Genomic DNA, 24692 nt, shown 5'->3' on the forward strand with positions numbered 1-24692 from the left:
TCAGTCTTCTTTTTGTTAGTCAGATAATATGACATTGTCTGAAGTTGAATGTCGTCTTCAGTGCACACAAGTACCACATTGTTGATAAGGAGTCCAAGAATACAATTGTAGTTGGCCTCTAAGATCATGGATTATACAAGCTGGTTGATATTGGAGAGTCTCAGGAGATGGCAATGGCTGCAAAGAGTTCTTCCATAAGCACTCTTTGGCATCAACAATATGGACATCTCAACCTATCATATCTCTCTCAGTTGGCTCGGGAGAATCTGGTAGAAGGCTTACCTGAGATTCATCAGCAGACACATGGTGTGTGCAAAGCTTGCCAAGTAGGGAAGCAGCATCGAACTCCATTCTCTGATGGACAAGCTTGGAGAGCATCCAATGTATTGCAGCTGGTCCATGCAGATATTTATGGACCAATGAATACGGCATTGGTCATTGGTGCTAGGTATTTTCTTCTACTTGTCAATGATTTTAGTAGAAAAATGTGGGTGTTTTTTCTCAAAGCAATATCAAATGTGTTTAATGAATTTAGGAATTAGTGGAAAGAGTTTGGACATCAAATCATATCTCTTAGGTCAAATAATGGAGGTGAAGTCTATCCCATAGAATTCACGAACTTTTGTGCTAAACACGACATCAAGCGTCAACTTACCACACCCTACACCCCTCAGCAAAATGGTGTTGTTGAGCAAAGGAGCCGAACCATAACAAAGATGACTTGGTGTATGCTAGAAAACAAGAATGTGCCTAAAGAATTTTTGGGTTGAGGAAATATACCTTCTAAATCGATCTCCCACGCATGTCATTAAGAAGATGACTCTCGAGGAAGCTTGGTCTAGGAGGAAACCAAAAATTAGCCACCTCAAAGTTTTTGGTTCAACAACTTATGTTTGGATTCCAGATGCAAAAAGAACAAAACTGGATTCCCAAAGTGAGAAGTTGATGCTTACAGGCTATAGTGACAATCATAAGGCCTATCAGCTAATTGAAGTAAACACTAATTGTCTCACATATAGTAGAGATGTGGTTTTTGATGAAAAAGGCGGGCCTTTTTTGCTCTCTTCTCCCATCTAACGTCTTGAAGATCAGCCTTTGTAGACAAACGTTATAGGTGTTAGGCTTCCATTAGCTCCACATAAAGGGAGGGATTCAAATGATTTCGAACCTAAAGTTGTGGAATCTCCTAGGCATAACATTGTTCCACCAAAGTTACCTTAGGAAAACCTAGATCAGCATCCAATTTATTTTATTCCAAGCAGCCCAAGTCATGTTGATACACCTGAATTGGAAGTAGATGGTTCTACTCTTTGTCCTAAGTGGCGGGAAAAGCTTATTGGTGATGTCCGTGATGATGAGCTTGTTGAGGGCATAGTTGAACTACTCACCAAGGCCTAAAAAACACTCGAGAAAAACTTGGCCAGTACTCGGCAAAAAACTCGGCCAGTACTAGGCAACTTAAAAAATTGCTTAAATTTAATTAGAAATGCTTTTTTTTGCAAACTTCAATGAGAAGATGCATCCAATGAGTCAATCAATGAGAACACAAAAGAAACAAGCTGAGTCTAGATATGTTTAAATGCAAAGTGGGTACAAAATCGCATCCTCATGCAGAACGCTGATGGCTGGAAGCAAAATAGTAAATAGCTTTTGTAAAACTAAAAGTAAATACATCATTACAATTATATATTCCTCTTCCCAGCTCTAGTAAAAACTAGGGGAGAGGTAGAACTAGAGGGTCTAGTCCTAGAAGTTTGTTGTGGGCGTGATTGTGCCTCCTCGCTCGGTATGTTTGGCTCAGGCTGTGGCTCGTCCTCCATCCTCGATGAACCTATGTCAATACCTGCTCCTAGCATTGGCAATGACTCCTCATCCTCCTCAATGTCATCCAGTGTGAAACCAAATCCACCCCCCTCCTCCATAGCCTGCCTCTCCAAATCAAGGATGTCATCCTCTGTAAACAATGGAGGCTTCTCCTGTGATGTCCAATCACTGTAAGGATCTATATCATCCAAGTCAATTGGACCAGTTGGTGCTTCCTCTACGTTCCTTATGCGCAACCAAAGATTATATTGCACAAAGACAAGGTCATTGTGGCGTTTTTGCGCTAACTTGCTCCTCTTCTTCATGTGGATGGCTTCAAACAAGCTCCAATTGCGCTCACAACTAGATGAACAACAATGCTAACATAAGATTTTGAGGGCAAATTTTTTGAGATTTGGGGTATTTCCACCCCAACTTTACCACCAAGCATCTGCAAAATAAAAAAAAATTGAAAAGTTAGAAAGCCAAGAGAAAAGCGAAAACATAATTTATCAATCACTTTAGACCCCAAAATCCAAATGGCAAATGTTATACCTGGGGAATGAGTGGTTCTTCCTCTCCTGGCCAGCTCTGAAGAGAATAGCTTACCCCTTGCTTCCTCATAATTTTGGAGTTCGGCCACAACGAGGTCTCTCACCTCAACCTTAGGTATCATCCTCTGAATGCATGTAGTGAGGCCCTCCATGACCTCTCCATTAGGATCTGAGTAAGAACCCCCGAACTTAAAACGAGGGTTGAGGAAGTACCCCGCTACATGAATGGGTTGGTGGAGCTGATTGTTCCACCTCTTATCAATAATTTCCCAAATGGGATCAAATTTGAGTTATCCCCCTTGTAGTAATTTTTGATAAACTCCTTGGCCCTATCCATGGCCTCATTAATATATACCCCATTGGGGTTTTATCCCCATCTGCCAAATAGAGAACTCTAACCAAGGAATCTAACACCTACAATTGAAAAACACAAATTACAAAAAAATTAATTAATGAAATTACAAATTAATAATGAGAGACTTGAATCAAGAATAATTAAAAATTCAAGTTTTGAAGTTACCATCACAATCTTTGCAGCCTTTTGTGCAAAATGGTTGTCAAAGACTATGCATGCGACACCCTCTCCTTCAACCTTCTTTGAATAAGGTGAGTCTAGCCATGCTTGACTCACAAACATTTGTTTCAAAGAAGCCAATGCAGCAAGAATGCTTTGCAACGTCAAGAAAATTGTTGCAAACCTTGTGACACCAGCTCGCACCAAATCTCTCTCTTGGGTGTGCTCTCTCATCAAATGTAGAACCCAAGGGTAATTGTAAATATATTTCGTGATCCTCCTTGCATCTTCCACAATTGGAGTCACCCAATCAAGTTTTCCTATGTCCTCCAAAAGAAGGTCAAGGACATGTGCTGCACAAGGTGTCCAAAAAAGAGTGGGGTGCCTATCTTGGAGGATTCTACCAGCAAGGAAAAATGCTGCTTAAAAGAGACAACAAGAAGAAAGTACACGATACACCAGTTGTAAAAGAAAAGCTTACTGCAAGTGAGATTACTCCAAAAGAAGAAGTTATTGCTAAAGGTGATAATTCAAAAGGATTCTACCTGCTACCACATATGTTGTTGCATTATATGTGATTATTTGCACCACATTCTCTACTCCCACCTCCATAGCAATGTGCTCCAACATTCCAACCAATGTTTCTGCATTTTTCACCTTATTGGAGGCATCAACTGATTTCAAGAACACCACATTGTCCCTGCAAGCAACCAAAAAATTAATAATGGTGTGGTTTTTGCCCTCTGTCCACCCATCGGAAAGAATGGTGCAGCCATATTTTCTCCATTCATTTCTTTGGTCCTCCATTTGTGAGTAACCTACAAGAAAAAAGTGAAATTAGGTCTTAGTACACAATTTTGATTTAATAAACAAGAAAAACAATTAAAAATGAAATCAAGTGGACTATTTACTAACCTCCCACCCAAATCCCAACGAGAAGGGGCCTAGTACCTTTATCTTGAAACTATCATTGCGGTCACCAAATTTAGCCAATAAGGACTGTCTGCCACATTGAATGGGATGTTGTTGAAGTACCAAAAATCAGCACATGCAATGTTTGTTTTCTCATGTGCCTCCCTATTCCATCTAGTGGCCTCTAATGATGGTTGTGCTCTAGGTGTCTTCTTGGACACAAAATAACTACCTATAGACTATGTCCCTGATGGTGATGCAGCAAGTACTCTACTAGAGGAAGCAGAAGTGGTGGCCGAGGTGGTGTTGGGTTTGCGGATACGTGGGCCACGATGAGAGCCCACTATGCCCTAAAGTGCTTCTTCTTCTTCTTCAATGTCAATTGAAGCACCTTGAGATTCAGCTATGGCTGCTCTCATGGCTAGTTTTGCCCTCTCCCTTTGCAATTTCTTCTATTCCCCAGCTGAAAGTAAGGCATTAATATCTCTATTTATTTCTTCAATGGCCCCAAGACATACTCTAGCATCATGCTTTGTGATGCCTGCAAGGTGGTATTTGAGGCGGTTTATGCCTCCATGAATTACTTTTTCACATTTAATGCAAATCACCGACCCAGGGTCCGATCCTTCATAGGCATACTTCCAAGCCCTATCTCTAGCACCTTTAGGACAAGTGCCTACATATCCAGATGGGCATGGTTCTAATGACCAATTATACCCTAAATTTGCCATACTCAATTAATGGTTAACTGTTAACCTACACATACAAAGAGAAAGACAAAGTTAATATTTTAGTTTAACAATTTAGCAAACTATCTAAATTAGTTTTAAAAAATTTAGACATCATTCAAAGTTGAAAAAAATAAAAAAAAACTATTAGGGTTTTTTTTTTTATGAAAAACTAGAGATTCTTAAAAAAAAAATAGTGAAAAATTCAACAAAACTTGTAAAAAAGTGTTAAATCTTGTTCCAATCACTCAAAAACATTTTTGACTACTTAGAAATGATTTTCTATTTATCTAGATGCAACAAAAAATAAATAAAATGTTTTAGAAAATCAGAAGAACCTACCTGGGAATCTGATTTTTCTTCAAAAACCACCTCAAATCCACTTCAATTCCGCCTCAAATCCACTTCAATTCGATGGAAATCAGTATTCAAGTGTTTGGAAGAGTTTTTATCCCCCTCTCAGCAAAATAGAACACAAAAAATGATGAAATAAAACCTTTTTCTGCCGTTTTTTGCACTAAAACGCTGGCGGCCGAGTTTTTGATACGGACTCGGCGAGTTTTTGGCATGAGTTTAAGTAGTAAAAACTAGCTAGTTTTTTACTACTTGCCGAGTTTTCGGCAAGTAGTTCATCTATGGTTGAGGGTATATCTTGTGGAGGCAAGAGCAAGAAGAACATAGTCAATTTTGCTCTTATGGCTAACATTCAGAGTGTTTATGAGCCCCACATTATTCAAAGGTAAAAGGTAAACCTGAACGGGAAGAGGCTATGAAGGAAAATCATAGTCTTCTGAAGAATAACACTTGAATTCTATTAGATCTTCCACCAAGGAAGAAACCCATTGGCTACAAATGGGTCTATAAAGTGAAGTACAAAGCTGATAGCTGCAGCTTAGCCATTGGAATCATGATGAACCAAGTTTAGACTCCCAATGATAGCTGCAGCTTAGCTTTTTGTGGTTTAATCAATTCTTGGAGGTTATGAAGGGCCAGAATCTTAAATTGAAATAAATCTAGATCTGTTGCCTGAAAGAAAAAAAAATTATTTTGTTGTAAAAATGTCAGTCTGACAGTTTATTAGGCTAGTAAAAAGAAGCATTAAATATTAAAGAAGCTCAAGTCCATCAGGACTCTGTTGTCAAACTCTCATTTCTAAAGTTTTGTAGTTGCGTGATCTTAGCAAATTCCCCTACACACAACTCTTCTGTGTTCTGCAATTCTGTAATTTACCTCCATATAATAAAAGAAATTTTCTTATTTTGCTTATTAAAAACTATAGAACTTACAATAATCTCTACTCAAACACACTGCCTTGTTTTGAATTGTCACCCATCATTCTGTTAGTCATTCATCACATTCAAAATACAAATTGGCATTAGCTGCAGAAAACTGGAAGGGGGGAGAATGTTCAATGTCCAGTCTTTTTATATATGTTTGATAATTTTTTGGATTAAACTGTGTGCAATTTTTTCTTTACAATGTTTCAGATCATACTTCATGATCCATCATCAGGAGAAATATTTAGAGAGCAGAAATGAGAGAATAGCAGCAAATTGAGAAGACTAAATAGATTAAGGGGAAGGGTTCTAGAATCTAGGAGGGAAGGGAACAAGAATCAGACTTGAAAATAGAGAAAGTGAGGAAATTATCTGATTTATCTGTGCATATCTTCATGGACTGGAAATAACACGATTTTAAAAATCTTTTTAAATTTAGAATAATCAAGAAAAATTCATGGAAGAACTCAAAAGAATTCAAGACTTCACAATTGACATATTTTCCTAAGAAATAGATCTTCATTAATCTATGACTCTAAACACTAGTAATTACTTATGCACAGATAAATCAGCCCTTGGACAAAGCGTGCACTTATTTCCCTCAAAGAAACCTTTTTGACATTAAGTCATACAAAAATGATCCATGTTACAGCTGAGTATGAACCTATTACAATCCACTGATCTTACCACTTGAAATACACGGAAAGATTGCTTCATCTGCACCTTTAGATAAAATCATTATCTTTCTACTCTGGCAATCTCTAACAATCACGGACATGCGCTTCCTATCAGAAGTGAACTCCAATACATCCAGAATCTCATATTGCAATATCAAACCATTAAAACTGACATCTGCAAGGCATATGTAATGTTACAAAAAATGATATCAGGAACACAGAACACTCATGAAAATTTGTTCTTTGAAAACTCTCAGCCATATAGTCTTATACTGGCTTTCAAATTTATAATACTAGTTCCCCAAAGTCACAAGCTTAAAAAAAAAGGGATAAAAGCATTCACACTAGCTAAAACATATACCATGTAAGTCCACAAAATAAACTCTTGGACTACAATAATTGGGTCTATAAGGGAAAATAATACCAAGCAAATTTCCTGTTTTCTTGAGAAGGACCATATGTAGACGAGCAGCTGCATTGACTAGGGCATCCTCATCCTGGGACTGTGATTTATAGCTCACTGTACCATTAGCACTGCAAATTAACTAACACTCTTAGCTTCTAAATTAGCACCAGAAATCTGAACCTGAAAACAAAATAAACCATAAATAGTTGACTACAAATAACTTTCTCTAAGTAAAAAATACCTTCTATGAGGGACAACTGTATTGCAAATTGCCATAACTGTCAGAAATTTCACAACATCAGGCACCTTGTTTACAACAGCTTGAGCCAATTCAGAGTCTGCAAGGGAAACAACAATAATTTAAACAGAATACATATATCCAAGATTCCAAAGTATTTTACAATAATTTTTTGAGCAATGCATGTATTCAGATTATGGAAAAAAAGGTTCTTTTGAAAATTGCTTCTGTGCCAAAGCTGGCACCTAATTAACATCAATCAAGGATTGCTGAGGCAGAACTGACAAATGATTGCCTTCAATCAAAGATGAAACGTGTCCTTATTGATTACCAAGGATAAACGTATTAACGAAGTAAACTTAATAAATGAGATGCAATAATTAACACAAACTGTGTCAGGAATTTTTTATTGTGGCTATTTTAGACCACTCAAAATTTTCTATCACAGTTTTTACCCAAAAATATTTTTTTCACATTTTCCATGTTATTCTGCATATCAAAGTTATGGCAATTTTTATTATCGAGTTGAAAAAAGTTAAATCTTAACAATTTGCATTCCCAAGCCAAAGCCAAGTCTGAAGTTTTGGAGTTATGGATGGGCAAAAACTGAATTGCTTATGTCTGATGTTCTTAAATGTGCTTTGCATGTCTGTTAGATATATTATATCAAATTGGGTGACAATTATCCAATGAGTATTAAAGTATTACAAGTGTACATTACTAATAAAATCTCTGAAACTACCACCTTTTAGAGCATCACCACTTTCATTTCCATAGCCTATGCCATTGATGCAGCATCTCCTAAAAACCATCATATTTTCAGTAAGCGTTCCTGTTTTATCTGTTAAAATATACTCCACCTGGCCCAAGTCTTCATTTATTCCTGTACTGTAATCAGCAATTGTGAATCAGTTATCAATGCAATATCAAAAACAATATAGTACGTTGAAATGCATGTACAACACTATTTTTATTGGTCACCCAAAGAAAATTTGATATTTGAACTTTCTATGCACACAAACAGATTTACTTACTTTGCTGCATGTGCTGGAGTATTACTATTTTCATCATACATTTGCATGTCCCAATCAATAAACTTTGCATATAAACTCTTCACCAAATCAAGGGATACCTGTGACATATTTCAACTGAACTTAAGGCTAGTCATTTCAATGATATGGAAAGCAAAACAGCATACAACAAAGAAAACAGTAGATTACAAAAATGAAAAAACTGAGAAACAAATCTGTAAAGCTGTACGCCTGAGAATAACTGCATTTATGTTAAGCGTAATATAGAATGCTATTGCAGATTTTATATATATTAAACCTATTCGTGTATATAAGAGGGACAATAAAACTGATAAAGAAATAATAGACTATAGAAGGTTAATCAGTTAAAATATAACCACTTAGAACCAGAGCAAAAAGACCCTAGGCTATGAAAGTAGAAAAATACAAACTACAGAGCACAAAATAAAGAATGGAAGCATGAGAATATAAACAAAACACAATTACAAGCCCAAAAGAAAACATCTAAGTACCATTAGGCAAGTTCAAAGTATCAGATAAAGTATTACAAGATCTATAAGCCAGCAGCTATCATAACTAGTACAGAAACCGCTTCACTGAACACCCTCCTCTTCATCACCTGACATTGGGATTGAACGAGGCTGCTTATCTAGCCGTTCTTCAAAATCTCTTCTCGGAATAAGCCATCTCTCCAAAGCCTTAAGATACTGACCTACAAATTCACATATGGACCTACACACTCACATATGGCATCAATTTTCTTGCTCTACAGCTCAAAAAAGACATAAATTTTCCTACTCTGCACCACTGTCTCTCTGGCTTGGACTTGTTGCAAATCCTAATTTTTCTCCATCATATGAATAACGCCAAATTCCAAATACTCCAGATCCTAATGAATAGCCAAATTATTACTAGCCCCAAACAACAGTATCTACACCTCCATTAAGTGAACCACCTTCATCGAATTCAAGGCCATAGACTAACCCAAACGTTCATGGTGTACAACACTACATTAAAATTGGACTAGTTACCCATTTAGTTGCCCATATGTGCTCTGCCAAGATTCACACTGGCACACTTAAGCAACTTGTCACCTCTGATGTCCTCCACAAGAGGATTTTTCCAAAAAGCAATGGATTGATCAGCTATCACCCTTGTTCTCTCATCATTGAAAAAGAATTCATCCATCGGCCTTTGAAGCTTCAAGTCCTCCACCAACCCAACAAAAGATTGGTGGACATATTCCAAATAGTAAAGATTGACCCATAGTAGCATAAAATTCAAAAAACTCACAATTAATCCCAAGTAATCATGACCCAACACATTTACTGTGCCAGAGCCTCCTAAGGGTTATACTCCAATAGGTGAGACAAGTGGCAAATTTATACGAAGTTGTGGAAGGGTCACAGATATTTCTCCCGGTCCCCCCATCAGATTTTTGGGTTGAACAATCCCACTCAGGAAGGGATGCTAGCATTTATGGAATTGTCTGTTGTCAGCCTCGGTGGCTTTTTTATAATCATTACTCATTGGGTTTCTGAAATAATGGAGCAAAGTGCTGATTTGGTTTTATGATTTTTAGTATGTGGGAGGAGAGTATGAGGACTCTGACTCAAAAGGGCTTCTGTTGGGTACTTCAATTCTGTCTTTTAGCCCTTTTTCCAATGGCCTTCTCATCCAGCAATATGAAAGGCATATGATGAAGCATAGAAGAAAAAGGGAAGAACAGTTTCAGTGTTAGGAGGAAGGAGTAGGTAGGAGGTGAGGACATGATTGATAATTTCACAAAGTGCCGAGGGAAAGACATATCGAACCCAAATCTGTACTCCTAGCTATTGCACATTTGGGATTTGGCAACAAGTATGGACAAGGCTTCATGTACAGGTAAAAGGGATGCTATGTTGAAGCTTTTGCTAGACATCAATCAGTCTATTGAGAGAAGAAATACGTATAGATGGGATTGGAATTCAAGTGGAGAGTTTTTTCAATTGCCTTATGAAGCACGTTCATGGTCTGATGGGCAGCATCAGCAAGACTCACAAGGTGGTGGCAGAGGTTGCGAAAGTCCTCAAGGTAACTCTTTTTAAGCTGGTTTTGCCAAAATGAACAATAAAACAAAGGAAAACAGTAGGCATAAAAACACTAACTCTCCAAATACTATAAAGTTTCAAAAAGAAATCAAGCCTAAAGAAAAAATTCTAATATTCATCTGACAGAGAAAAAAGGAAAACATTTGAAACTCTGCACCAAAAAAAGTCAACCTAATACTTTCCAATTTTATCCAACACAAATTGCACACCCAAACACCATTTCCATTCAGCAATGATAAAGAAACAAGCAAAGCAAGGGGGCAAAGATAAAGAAGTGATTTTGTGATACTTGGTGAGGTTTCTTCAGATTTAGGATTCAACCACTCTTCTAACAACTTCCCATTGAAATGTCAAGCCCTTAAGATCACAAAGGAAGATAAAGTGCCCTATATGCATAAGGAACAACTGTCCTAAATCCAATAACTCCTTAAAATGAAAGCAAACAAAAACATTCCCCACCATAAATCTCAAAGTTCTATTCTTTATGAACATCAATTCAATGGGATTAACAAGCAGGATTGGGAGAACCCCCCAATCCGTATCAACCAATTGATTAGGCAAGGTGGCTCCTGAATTTTCGAAATATTCTGCCATCCTATTGTCTTTTCTTATCACATGGCAGAATTCTATCCATTTGAACAACTTGCTCAGGTGTTTACAATCTTCAACAATTTTATGTAGAAAACCAATGCTTACAATCTCCCTTCAAAACAATTTTATATAACTTGAGACGATCTCCTTTTACACAGAACTTCTAACAATGTTTCTTTATAGCTAACCGTAATTCTATCAATAGAAATTTAGGCTCCACGACATTATTAGTAGTAACTATTGCTGCCTCATAGTATGCCACTACCACCTCATTATTACAATTCCCAAAAATCCCCTCCCTTTCCAAACATGTATGTGATCTAATGAGAAACTCCATCAAAATTTAGTTATAGAATTCCACTTTTGGGAGGAATCCATTTCTGCATTACTCCTCTTTGATTGTTTTTACCAACCACTTTATCAAGGACATAGATAAATAACAATTAAGTCTCATGAAATTGACAGGTGCACTGGTCAGCACAAATCTAAATATTGTCTTTACCAATACCTTTGTTGAGGAGAGATAAATAATCAACCACTCAAACAAATCCTTCTTGTACTTGAAAGCAATCTACATCAACTAGCTAAATAGGTACCTAATGATACCACTTTTGTGAAAGATTTTGCCCCTTGGCACTAGTCTAGAAAAGTGTAAACATGAGGGATCAGGTACCTATCCTCTTTAGTGATCTTATTCAAGGCAATATAATCAATGTCAATTCTCCATATACCATCTTTCTTTCCAGAGAATACAAATGGGTTTCCACAAGGTTAATTAGTAAGACAAAGGTGACCCTTTTGAATCAACTCCAGAATTTGCTGCATGATCACATCATTCACAAGTACTAATCTTGTAACCCCTTTGGCAGTGGTGTCCTGATGATGAGATCACTTGAATAGAATATTCACCTAGCAATGCAAAAGCATACCTATATTCACCTAGCAATGCAGAAGTGAAATATCCCTCACAATATCTTCTTCAAATTTCACTCTCAAATTTTACAGCTTAGAGTTTCAGACTAGCTGTTCAAGTGTGTCTAGGTCATGATCTTCGATTTGTTTGTTTGCTTAATACAATTAGGGAACTTCGGCAATAATATTCAATGCATACAGAGAACAGAATTAAATAAATGAGTACAGAACAGAATATTCAGAACAACAAGACCTGACCTTTTTAGAAGATAGCACCAGAATACGTTCTATTAATATTCAGTGTTTGAAGTCGCTGATATTAATAAACAGAGATAACATTAATAGATTTTTCATTTATATTCTCACCCTTTCTACTGCAGCTATGCTTAGTACAGTAATTTCCAGGCCCTAATGGAATACTCACTTCAGAAAGGAAAATCAACCGACACTTCAGACATAATCAGCTCTGTCTCTGATATAGGCCCAGCTCATATAAGCAGTTCCCATCACAATAATCCTTTGGTGATAATATTCTTTGTTTCACAAATATGACCCGGCACAAATGAAGGAAACACTCCAGATTACCTCCCAAGGTTTATAAATGCCGATACACATATTATGGTTCATATTAATTAATTCCGCCAACTCTTCTAAAGCCCATCTCACCAATATTAATGGCTCAGGTTCATATTATTCAATCTGTCAAATAATTGATCCAATTCGGAAGCTGCGGTCAAATAATTAAAGCTGATGACTATACAGAATTACCGATCCCACATTATGACATTATTCCACTAAAGTCAATATAAACAATACATAAATAAGCGGCTGACATCATTAACTTCAGAAACAATTCTCCCCATCTTAATATGGGCCAAACTATGGAAGAGTCGCCTCAAGCAATGAAGCTCTTGATATTTGGAAAGCCACAACAATAGTCTCAAAATGAATATTTCGATCCTTTAAAACATCAAATCCCTTTCATTTATTCAGCAGATTAATATAATAACCAATTTCCGAGTAAGCTCCCAGTAAACAGAAATAAGGAATCAAGTTTATTAAACTTCCAATACCAAAGACTCACTTTATTGAATCGGCATTGTATATTTTTCTCACGCCAAGACTTTAGGAATGAAGCCCAATATGAAGTTGGAATCAATCAAACATTACACCAATATAATCTTCAGAATAGAATAATCCTTATTTTCCGAAATATCTCGGACCTGTGAATACTTTTTTTTCTGCAAATTTGACCCACCTATGAACAACGTTGCGAATCCACTCCTAGGAAGAGTAAGGTTTTTGTCCAACCCTTCTATCAATTCCTAAAGGTTTTTATCTCCAAATGGGGGGAGGGGGTGTTGAATCAGTATTAGAAAACTTTAATTAAATTCCACTCTTTAAAACAGAAAATTAGAAGAAAATAAAGCATGAAGACAGAGACACCAAAATTCATCACGTGGAAAACCCTTTCAGGTAAAAAACCACAGTTCAACTGAATCTTTCAAAAAGAATGGGCACCAACCCAGTTGACAAAAGGTGAGCACCAACTCACTGAAAAACAAACTTAACACCATAGTTCAACTGAATCTTTCAAAAAGAATGGTCACCAACCCAGTTGACAAAAGGTAAACACCAACTCAATGAAAAACAAACTTAACAGAGCACCTACTCTGATTACATTGGCACCAACCTCTGACTAAAACCAGCTCATATAGAAGTTCAAAAATAAAGTAACAACTTCGCAGTGACATTTGATAAGAATGGCATCTCATAACTTAAAAACTCCTCCTGTGAACGGATTATGATTTTTAATGATAGCAATTTGCCTCAGTAATTCCCAGCATCCATTTCACACCCACAATATACTGTCACCGCTCAATATCAATATATCAGTTTTCCTTAACATACCACAAAAACCAACTTTCAAAACTGTATAAGCAATCAGCACTCCACAAGAAAAATTAAGGACATCATAGAAAATGTTCTGTAGCTCGATGCACACCCAAAAGCTTTCATAGGATTTTTTTATCTTTCTAACCTCACTCAACCAAAACTTCAAAAGCTTTACCACCTTACGCACCTCACAACCAGTAGAACACACTCAACTTACAGCCCATGATAGCACTGTTTCAACTTTTTGCTCAGTCAGCTAGGAGTAAGAAGATAGTCATTTCTTTTCTTCAATACGCCCCCCTTTCTCCCTTTAAGAAAAACTTCATCAATAAAATACGATCATCCTTGTTCCTCTTTTTTTTACACCCAAAAAGCATGAACATATTTTTCAAATCTCCTTTCTATTCAAAAAGACGCAGCCTCATCCTCTTCTTAAGAAAAAAACGTATTGCAGAGAAATCGCAATCTTTAAAAAACAGCAATTCTACATTTTTTTAATGCCAGCCATATTAAGGATACTCAAAAATGGCAGCTCCCTTTTTAAAATCGATCATCTACAGGAGACATTGAATATGCCAAAAACCGACGCATTCCAAAAAAATGGACTCCATTTATTACTTCCTCTTTTTAAAAAAAATCGGGCTCACCACATATTGCCCAGCACAACTTCAAAAAAACGGTTCAGTAAATTTTCATGACTGCACCTTTTCCCTTTTTCTAAGGCACTTTATTTCCATATGCCACGAAGGCACCATGATCTTAAAACCATTTACCATATGCCAAGGTGCCACGAATTTCTCCCACAACTTCTTACACAACACCCAAAAATAAATCTTCACCATTTTAACCTATACCATGTTCGAAAATATTCCCAAACCAAAAAAATTAATTTTGAAGCCATTCAGAAAAAATAAGATACGATTCCACTAAAACTTGATCCTTTTGACTATTCAAAGCTGACAAGGCAAGTAGAATATTCAACTCATGACATGGCGTAAAATCTGATTTGGCTGTTGACAAGAGACAAGCAGGCACACAGCTCAAACAGGCAGGCAACCAAGCACCTCAAGCAGGTCAAGCACCTCAAGTAGTCAACCAGGCAGCTCAAGTTTCAACCAAAAACTCTATTGCACAGAGTAAACCAATGACATCAATGACAAAATGTTCAACAATGCATTTGCCACAACAATAGGAACTCCATATAAAGCCCTCAAGGAAACATCTAGAAGATGAGACCGACTGGAGAACTTTATTTAGTGAAGTGACCTTATAATAATATTTTATTATTTTATTGTTATTTAATTAAATTAATTAATATTAAGTTATTGTTTTATTGTTATTTAATTAAATTAATTAATATTAAGTTATTGTTTGAATATTTTATTTTTTCAGCCTTGGCACTGTTCTGGTTCTTCATGAGAAGCTTATAACATGCTGAGCACAAATTCATTGTTTCAAAACATCTGAAGAATACACATTTGTTGCCGTAGAAGATGGTGCCATTGCTGCCCTCCTCTGATTGCTAATTGAAAAAGCTGGCCATTCCTGCTATAAATCCTTTACTTCCCACATAACTTGTAAGCTTCTTTGCACTCAGGGGTAGACACAGAAATTCACATTTCATTATTGCTCCATTGATGCTTAAACCTTGACGTAGTTTTTTTCTTCTGCCCAAGCTACTTAAGTCAGTCTAAGTTTGGAAAAGCAACCAGTTCCAAAATTAGAAGAAGTCCTAATTCCTGACAAATCAAGATCAGTAATAATTTTTGGCAACGTGACAACATGAGAAATGTGGAAACCTCCCATGGAACCACATCTCTGTGAGGCATTTCTTCGAAGAGCTTTAAAGCCTCATGTTGTGCCTTACATACACACATTGTCCTCGATAGGGAACCCCCTTTTGCCCTTTTGGTCGTTGTCAGTTTTTGAGTCGGAGTTCTGCATCATGGTCTTGGTGAGAAGGTGAGTGAGCCTAAGATGTGCCTGCCCAGGAAGGCTGAGTGAAGGAGAATCCATAGGGAAGTTTTAAGTAAATCTCAACAATTCTGAGTCAAAAGTATTCAAACCCTGTGCAAAAGCCTCCACTCTGATGCCCAAATTTGACTAAGTATAGTCTATTTCTTCAGAAACTCGGTATCTACACTAAAAACAGGAATATCTCTTATTCCTAAAAATGTTCCTAATACGGAAGTATACCCCGGAATTCTTTCAAAGCGGCTTCAAAATGTTGAGTTGGGTGAGTTTAATGTTTTAAAGAAAAAAAATCGGTGGTCTTGTTCCAATTATCCTTCCTAATGCCGAAATTTACACCAATCTTTTCCTACCAAGCCAAAAAAAGTCGAATTTAAAATGAAGATTTATTAGCAAACTCTAAGTTTGGTCCTAGCACCGAAAAGGTGAAGCAACGTTATTCCTAAATCATCTCCCATTGTCAATATTCACCCCGAATTTTGAAAAAGGCACCCCAAGCTTAATCTCTAGCAAAGTTTTTTGTAATTCGATCAAAAGTTCAGCGTTTTCCATCAAAAGTGGAATAAGTTTATTCTTATTTATATTCCTAAGCCCGAACTTTTGCCGAACTTTTTTAGGCTTTCTAAAAGTGATATGGAAACTGCTAGCAGACCGTGTGTTGTAATGTGCGCATATGACACCAACGAGGCTGATTGGAAGCATGAGATAAGGAAGGTAGACAATCAGATTGAGACTAGCATATATAGGATCAATAGCACTCCCATGCCTCCTGATAAAGAGATAAAGCCAATCCTAATAAAATTCTAGGAATATGTGTGAACAGAGCGAGCTACGTGGAGAGGTATTTGGAAAAATTATTTAAAAGATGAAGAGGGATTTTTATTGTAAAAAGAAATATCTATTTTGGGATAATATAAAGATAAAAACACAAAGCCCAAAGTTGGTTATTTCTCAAACTATAAAGTTGCCTTTTTGTGTCTTGAGCCCCATGCACTTTTACTTTTTGGTGGGATTAATTGTAGGGAGATGCAAGTTAGTTAGGATATGATGTGAATCCTTAAATGGGTATGGTGCAGTTTTTAAGGGATGAATCTGGGCCATTGAATGGATTTGATCCTAGCCATTCATCTAGCTCCCAAAAATCTATAAAAGGGGCAAGCCCTCTTTCATTTTTGTAAGAAGTTTACAAAATTGTTGCAAAAACTTTGTCGAAATCAATACAGAAATTGTTGCAATATAATCAATGTGTTACTTCATGTGAGTGCATGGTTCTCCCTTCTTCCACTTATTTGTTTTCCTTATGCCCGTTACTATGAAATGATTTATGAGTTAGTATTTGATGAAGCCTTTGTTCATACCATTAGGAATTAACCTACGTAACCCGGGGACGCGTGCTGGGGCTAAAATCCCCCGTCCCCGTACCTGGGACATTTCGGGGACTTGGGGACGGCTAGGGGACGTCCCCCCACCGTCCCATTGCAAAATGTGTGTGAAACGTCCCGGAAACTTGGGGACGGCAATGATTCTCAAAGGGGACATCCCCCTGTCCCCAATATGGTTGGGGGACGTCCCCCCGTCCCCTAACCGTCCCAGAGACAGCCAGCCGTCCCCCTTTTCCCAGCACATTAAAAAAAAGACTCAAATGCTCAAAAAAAAACATTTTTTAATTTTATTATAGGTCTATAAAACTGGATTTTCACTAATATGATGGGTAAACATGTCTGAACGGCTTCCAAAAGCAGTTAGAAATAATGAGCAGCAGCCTGGTAATAAATTTCACAAACACTTAGAACTTGGTAGTGCGTAAAAAAGTGGTTGCAGGTCTGCAATATTGGACTTTTTCACAATTATGAAAGGCAAAAAGGTCTGAATCATAGACAAAAGCACTCGGAAATATGAATAACAGCTTGGTATAGAATTTCACAAACACCCAAAACTTTGTAGTGCATAAAGAAGCAGTTGTAGGTCATGATAGAAATGGAAGACTATCAAAATATCCTCCAACCAGAAAGAAACAATGAACTACATGCAAACAAGTGTTGGCATATTGACAGTGTATTTTCAATTATGAATGCATATTGAGCATTGACAATGAATTCTGAATTATGAATGTGTTGTCATTTTATGACACCCTTGGTCCATCAGTGAGAACCGATCAGAGATATGTTCTATGGACCAGCGTTGCCTCAGTTGATCAAAGAGAAAACAATGGAATCATGAAGTGTGAAGTGTTGTCTTGCCAGAACTCCAGAACCCCCAGGTTCCCAAGTTCCTAAGTCTTCTCTTCCTCAACCCCGGAACTCCAGAACCCCCAATGTTTCCAAGTTCCTAAGTCTTCAACCCCGGAACTTGGGAACCCCCAGGTTCCCAAGTTCCTAAGTCCTTGACCCCGAAACCCCCAGGTTCCCAAGTTCCTAAGTCTTCTCTTCCTCAACCACGGAACCCCCAGATTCCCAAGTTCCTAAGTCCTTGAAAGTCCTTGACCCCGGAACTCCGGAACCCCGAGGTTCCGAAGTCTTCTTCCTCGCTTCCCCTTTTTCTCTCCGGAACCCTGAGGTTCCGAAGTTCCTTCCCCCTTTGCCTTCTCTCTAGTTCCTTGCTGCCCTCCTTTCTCCCAAGGTTCCACGGGCGTTGGGGACGGGGGGACGTGTTGTGACCTTTTTCCACACATCGCCCCATTGCTACTGGGGACCCTCTGATTTTCCTGCTTTCTAGGGATTTGTTAGCATCCTGTGACCTTTTGTTGCAGTTTCACCAAGCCTTGTCCAATTCAGAGCATTCCAGGCCCTGACGATTGAAAGTTAGTTTTTGCAAGTTATGTGATTCCGAAGTATGAACACCACCAGAGTGCTTAGAGAGGCCAAAGGACGAAGATCGCAATTGATTTGGACAAATTTGGACAACTTTCTATTTTTTAGAAAGTTTGCTTTTTTGCTGTTTTTCCTATTTTTTAGGAAGTTTCGTTTTTGGCATTTTTAGCCCAATCCTCGATATGGCTATTTTTAGAAAGTTTTTCCTATCTTTTAGGGATGTCTGCTTTTTGCTTTTTCGGGATGCAAACCTAGGGTTTACACTTGTGCCACTGACCAGCTTCGACCGGAACTCGAAAATTCCAAGTTTTGACCTAAAAAAGCTAAGTCCCTAGATTTTAGGCTTTTTGCTTTTTCAGGATGCAAACCTAGGGTTTACACTTGTACCACTGACCAGCTTTGACCGGAACTCAAAAATTCCAAGTTTTGACCTAAAAAAGCTCCCTAGATTTTAGGCTTTTTGCTTTTTCGAGATGCAAACCTATGGTTTACACTTGTACCACTGACCAGCTTCGACCGGAACTTGAAAATTCCAAGTTTCGATCTAAAAAGCTAAATCCCTAGATTTTAGGCTTTTTGCTGCTTCAGATGATCCACCTAAGATTTTAGGCTTTTTGCTGCTTCAAATGATCCACCTAAGCATGAATTTCAAATTTCAAGTTAATCCAGTTAAATTAGATTAAACTGTGAAATTTTGAAGTTTCTCTGAAAATTATGCTAAGTCTGGCTAACAAAGGTTTTTGAAGTATTTTTGCAGGTTCAAACCCCACCACGATGCAAGAGAGGCCATGAAGAAGCCTTGCCAGAAGTCCGCCATGCCTTACAAGGCTTTGTGGGTGCTCACCCTGAAGTCCGCCATGTCTTGAGAGGTCACAGGGGTGCTCACCTCAAAGTCCGCCATGCCTTTGGGGGTCACATGGGTGCCAAGCCAGAAGTTTGCCATGTCTTGAAGAGGCCATGATGGCCAGCACCACCAAAGTCCGCCCAAGCAAGAGGAGGGATGGCTAAAGTCCGCCCAAGTGATGGTGGAGCTATCCTTAAAGTCCGCCACACCTCAGGGGGCCATGAAGGAGCTCTCACCAAAGTCCGCCATGAGTTTGAAGGAGGCCATGTTGGAGCAAAGGCTAAAGTCCGCCCCAATGCCTTAGCCAAAGTCCGCCATGCATTTGGAGGCCATGTGGGAGCACTCTCCAAAGTCCGCCCAAGGTTGGGAGGCTAAGGAGGAGGAGTGATCAAAGTACGCCCAATAAGGAGAAGCACTAGAAGTCCGCCCAAGATGGAGAAGACACCAAAGTCCGCCATAGTCATGTGGGTGCCAAGTCTAAAGTCCGCCCAAGGGCTTAAGGGGTCATGTGGGTGCCAAGACTAAAGTCCGCCATAGGCTAGGAGGGTCCTGAGGAGAGGTCACCAAAGTCCGCCCAAGGTGGGATAGATGTCTAAACTCCGCCCTAGGCCATACTGGAGATGTGTTCAAAGCCCGCCAAGGGTTATGAGGCCATGAAGGAGCAAAGCCTGAAGTCCGCCCCATGCCTTAGCCAAAGTTTTGCCTTGAAGAAGGCTAAGAGGAGAGGTCTCCTAAGTCCGCCATACCTTGGAAAAGATGGAGATAAAATTCCAAAGTCCACCTACGCATTGAAAAGTCAACATAATGTCACAAAATCCACAAAGATTCCAAAATTAAATCCAAAATGAAGAAAATATCTAAGAAATATCTAGAAATCCTCAAAATAAATCCAGAATGGAAAGTTTTTTTGAGAATATTGAGAGAATATTAAAAAATTATTGAGATATTAATTCAAAAAGGAAATTTTTTTTGAAAGGCAATATTGGAGGATTGATGAATATCTTCAAACTTAAATCAAAATGGAAAGTTTTTTTAGAATTAGAAGTATGAGTTGGATGATTTTAGGGGTTTTGCTTAACCTTGTCTACAAATACTTCATTATCAAATTCATTATTACACCAAGAAGTTCAAAATTACTAAGGAGAGCTTAGTAAAGTATGTCAGTTTGAGGATCATCTGGAGAAAAATCTAGACATTGCTGGAAGTTGGATAATATTTTTGGCAAAAGGTTTACAAATTTCTGGAGAAAGGCAACTAGTACGAGGAAGAATCATCCAAACTTTTCTGAATTTTCTGAATATTTTGGAGAAAATTCTAGCCTTACTCCTATCCAAGTCAGAGGTGAAATTAAAATTGTGAATTTTCTGAATATTTTCCAGAATTTAATAAATGATTTTTTCGAAAATTTTGGAGAAAGAAAATCATTTGTTTTTTTGGCTAAGTATGAAATTTTTTTGGAAGTTTTGACATTTGATGGTGACTTCAACCGGCCTCAAGGCTGAGGATCTGGAGGTGAAAATTCAATTTTTGTGGCTAAGTATGAGAGTGAAAAATGGAAAATTTTCCAACACTTAGCCATTTCGCGGCCCCGTTATTTTTTTCGAAATTTTGCAGAAATTTTCTAACTTAAAGTTTTCATCATTCATCTGCAGGTCTTAGGCACCATGAAGTTCCAGGTAGATAAAGATGCTCCTCCAGAGTCGAGGATGACTTCCAAGTGGAAGAACATCAACGACACCAACCTCGGACACATCAACCTGAGGGAGTTTAAGAAGCGAATGTTTGGTCTAGACAACCTTGTGCCTACCACCATTGCGCGAAAAATGATGAAGAGTGGTATCGTGCACACTGCCGGCTTCCTCCCCACCATGCAGTGCAATGAACTAGTAGTTGAATGTGCCAAACACTACAACCCCATCAGTAAGGATATTGTTGCACCTAATGGAAGAGTGTTGGCGAATGTCAGCGATGAAGCCATCAAAGAGGCCTTCAGGATCCCTGAGTACCACAACGCGGTATATATGACCAAGGACGAAGCTGACAGTCTGTACCACGACCACCTGGAAGAATATGATGCCATAGTTAGCCATTCCTGGCTAGACAAGCTGAGGAAGGGTGCCTCCAAACTCCAGAGGAAGAGCCTAGTGCGAGCATACTTCAAGGAGGACATTGGGGACATGATTGTCTTGCTCAATAGAATAATAGGAAATCCTCAGGGAGCTCCATTCGAACCCTGGATGTATTATTTCATTAATGAAATAATCAATGGAGTAAAAATGATAGACTGGGCCCGTATGATCAGCGAGAACCTAGACAGCCAGCTAAGGAATCTGGAGGCGAATAGGACTTTCTTCATGAGTTCTTACTTGTTCTATTCTTTAGCCAGGACCTACAGGTACAGAGGTCTCACTTGTAGAGGCGAAGGTGGGAACAAGGAGAACCAATTTCCGGTATATGATTGCTATCCCCAGCTCCATATGGAGGAGAAGTTCCATTTCAAAAGGGTGAATGATACCTTCCTGATGCACATTACCCGGACCCTTCAAGGTGGCCTGCACCAGAGGCTCTCTCAAGAGTCTATGGACTTCATTGGTCGGTTCGTGTGTTGGTACATCCAATATCCAAAGTTCACTTACCTCCGAATTCAGGGATTCTCTGGGCCCCCATACAAGCTTCCAGCTTACCCTACCAACCGAGTGGTGTTGCTCGAGGTTGTGAGACAATTGGAGGAGTATATAGTGATTCAAAGGGATAAGCAGAAGAAGGCAGGGACATCCTCACTTACAATTGGTAATGGGCTGGAAACATGTCCATCATCACAAGCTGCAGCTACCGCTGAGAAAGAACTGGCCTGGTATCCCTTCTACCAATACAAGGCAAGAAAAGATTTCGATCCATTCCATAGGATAAAGAAGATCGAAGGGACAACGTTTGAGCACAGACTGGATCTAGAAGACTACTGGGCTAATGCAGCTGATAGTTTCGAGATCCGGAAGAGGTTCTGGTCAAGAATTCCTTTGAGTATGGTGAGAGCAACGGAAGTATTCAAAGTTGCTGATCAGGTAGAAGAAAGCCTAGAACTTCAGCAGCCAGGTTTTGAGAAGATGAAGAACGAACCCTTAGTCTTGATAGATTGGACAGAGGGAGAAAAATCAGATCTAGCAGACCTCATGAGGTCGGTGGTTGAGTACTCAAGGTGGTGGGCGTCTGAAAAGACAAAACAGTTGAAGGCCAAAGGTGTGGTTTTAACTTATGAATTAATGGGAGTAGATGATACCCTGTCCGTCCATCCTTGTACCTCCGCCGGTGATGCTCGGAATCCAGAAAGTGTTGGGTCTCGAAAGAGAAAGGAGTTGGGTGGAAGCTCCACAAAGGTCACAGGGAAGAGGGTTGTAGGTGAGAGAAGAGAATCCAGCGAAAGTCACTCCATCCTAAGTGTTGCTTCCATTGCGCCTAATCAGAGTACAATTGGGGAGCAAGAGATGAACATCTATGTGATTGAGGATGAAGTAAGAGTGTTTTCCCAGCCAGTTGAGGAAGTGGTGGAGAAGGTCTTCCGAACTCCAGACAGAGGGCAGATTGAAGCCCCTACAATCTTCTTGGATGGCATACCAGCGAACCCAGGAGAAGCAATTGATGAGTTTGATCGGAACACTGTAAAACAATCAACCATTCCTGATTGGCTGAGAGCAAGGATAAAGGCCAAGGTTCCCAAGGATGCCCACTCAACCAAGGAGGTTACCGCAGCATTCCTGGAGAAGGTGAATGAACCTGCTATAGCTAAACCGCCCAAACCAGCTAGGAAATTTTCCCTGATTCAGAGAGACAATGCCGAATTCAGGACAGTCCAGATAGCAGTGCCCAAAGAAGGGAAGACTAGGGACAATGTCACTGCAGATGATTACAAGATTACCACCATAGAGATGGGTAAGCCTACCCAGGACCAGGAGATCCAATATTTTGATGACTCCTGCAACGTTCTAAAGATGAGGCTGGCTCATGAAAAAGAAAAGAGGAAGAAAGTGGAAGAAGAGAACCAGCAGTGGAAGAAGTATGTTCTCCATCTTACCAGCTTGCTCAACCATGAAGTCCCGACTACTCCACCAGAGCATCTTCAGTAGGGATCAATGAAGGACTATGATGATATGAAGGGATCATACACTCAAGAAAAGGAGTGGATTTCAGACGCTATGATACATGCTGACACCCTGGTAGAAAACTTAGTATCAGCACATGAGGCAACTTCTTTGTTGATTGATCGTATCTAGGATCTAGCATCCAATTGGGAAGAAGTGGATGAAATTCAGAATGAAATACTCCCTCACCTGAAGGTTATCCGAGGCATGTCAAAGAAGAGCTTAGTGGATGCAAGCATCATACAGACAGGAGACAGGTACGACTTCGGCACGTGGTACTATGCTCTGGTCACTCGGATTGAGGTTCTGAAGAAATCCGAGACCAAGTGTTTTGAGACAAAGCCAAGGGTTAGAGAGATCCTGGGCAAGGTATTCCGTGTGGCATTAGAGATCTGGCAGAAGGAAAGCCTAAGGGAGAAGCATTTACAAGCAGAGAACCTGAGAGCCAAGATTCAGGCAAGCTTCTTCCGAGATTCAGGGATGATTAACAAAGGCGATCTTTCGAAGATTGCAAACTTCCTCTCCATCGATGACAACTTCCTCACCCAAGTAGTGGAGTGGGAAGGCATCCTTGCCGCATGCGCCAACGATGTGGATCTCATCGACTTCCAGATTGGCGGTTTGCCAAGTGTCACCATGGAGGAGGTCAAGCTCGTGGTGTCCAGATACGTTGAATCTCTGAAAGAGGAAAGTGGCCACTCACCTCAGTAAAATTAGCAACTGCGCCACTTGTCACTCTTTCATTTGCTTGAACTGATAGTATTTCGGGAAACCCTAATTAGGGTTTAGGACTTTCAATCTTGGCCCTTGATCACTGTTTGATCTCGGCCATTCATTTATTTTTGAGAAACTATATAAGGTTGCCTCCTCTCATTTGAAAAGTGTGAGGTTTTTGATGTATTGTTGCTTAAGGTCATTTCCAGATAATATATTGCATGTGCGCTACTTTGTAATCTCTATTACTTGAATGATTTGCATGGTTTCAATTGCCTCAACACTTAGTTAGAATTAATTTAGATTTGCTTTCATTGTTGATAATTTGAATGAAGGATTTGATAAGTGTCAATTGATGGTGTATCTCCACTCATACTTTTGGTAAATCGATGATTTCCATTCTACCGTGCAAAGTTAGTCTGAGCCCATCCCCTGTGCATCCCAACATCTCGATCATAAGCACAACCCATTGAAGATTGCACCGGCCTTGTGTAGTTGTCCCTAGTGTGGCGAAGCAAGGTTTGGTTTCTCGAAAGCACCCAGTTGATACCATCTCCGAAATTCGTAGGATTATATTAGCCTTCCTAA

The 24692-nt window shown here is 39.0% G+C and overlaps 1 protein-coding gene across 2 annotated transcripts in view; it reads right to left on the reverse strand.

Moving 5' to 3' along the window:
• LOC131062648 (phospholipid-transporting ATPase 2) overlaps positions 1-24692 on the reverse strand; it is a 183553-nt gene that overhangs the window by 83169 nt on the left and 75692 nt on the right. Inside the window, exons 9-14 of one of the 2 annotated variants that reach the window (XM_059209548.1) lie at positions 8144-8241; positions 7855-7997; positions 7113-7209; positions 6890-6999; positions 6476-6640; positions 3417-3689 (exon numbers count right to left, since the gene is read on the reverse strand). In XM_059209548.1, coding sequence (XP_059065531.1) covers positions 3417-3689; positions 6476-6640; positions 6890-6999; positions 7113-7209; positions 7855-7997; positions 8144-8241 — 886 coding nt within the window. The remainder of the gene's footprint in view (positions 1-3416; positions 3690-6475; positions 6641-6889; positions 7000-7112; positions 7210-7854; positions 7998-8143; positions 8242-24692) is intronic. The other variant, XM_057996354.2, reaches the window with a different exon arrangement.

The sequence above is a fragment of the Cryptomeria japonica genome, chromosome 8 (genome assembly GCF_030272615.1).
Source record: "Cryptomeria japonica chromosome 8, Sugi_1.0, whole genome shotgun sequence".
NCBI classification, from domain to species: Eukaryota; Viridiplantae; Streptophyta; class Pinopsida; order Cupressales; family Cupressaceae; genus Cryptomeria; species Cryptomeria japonica.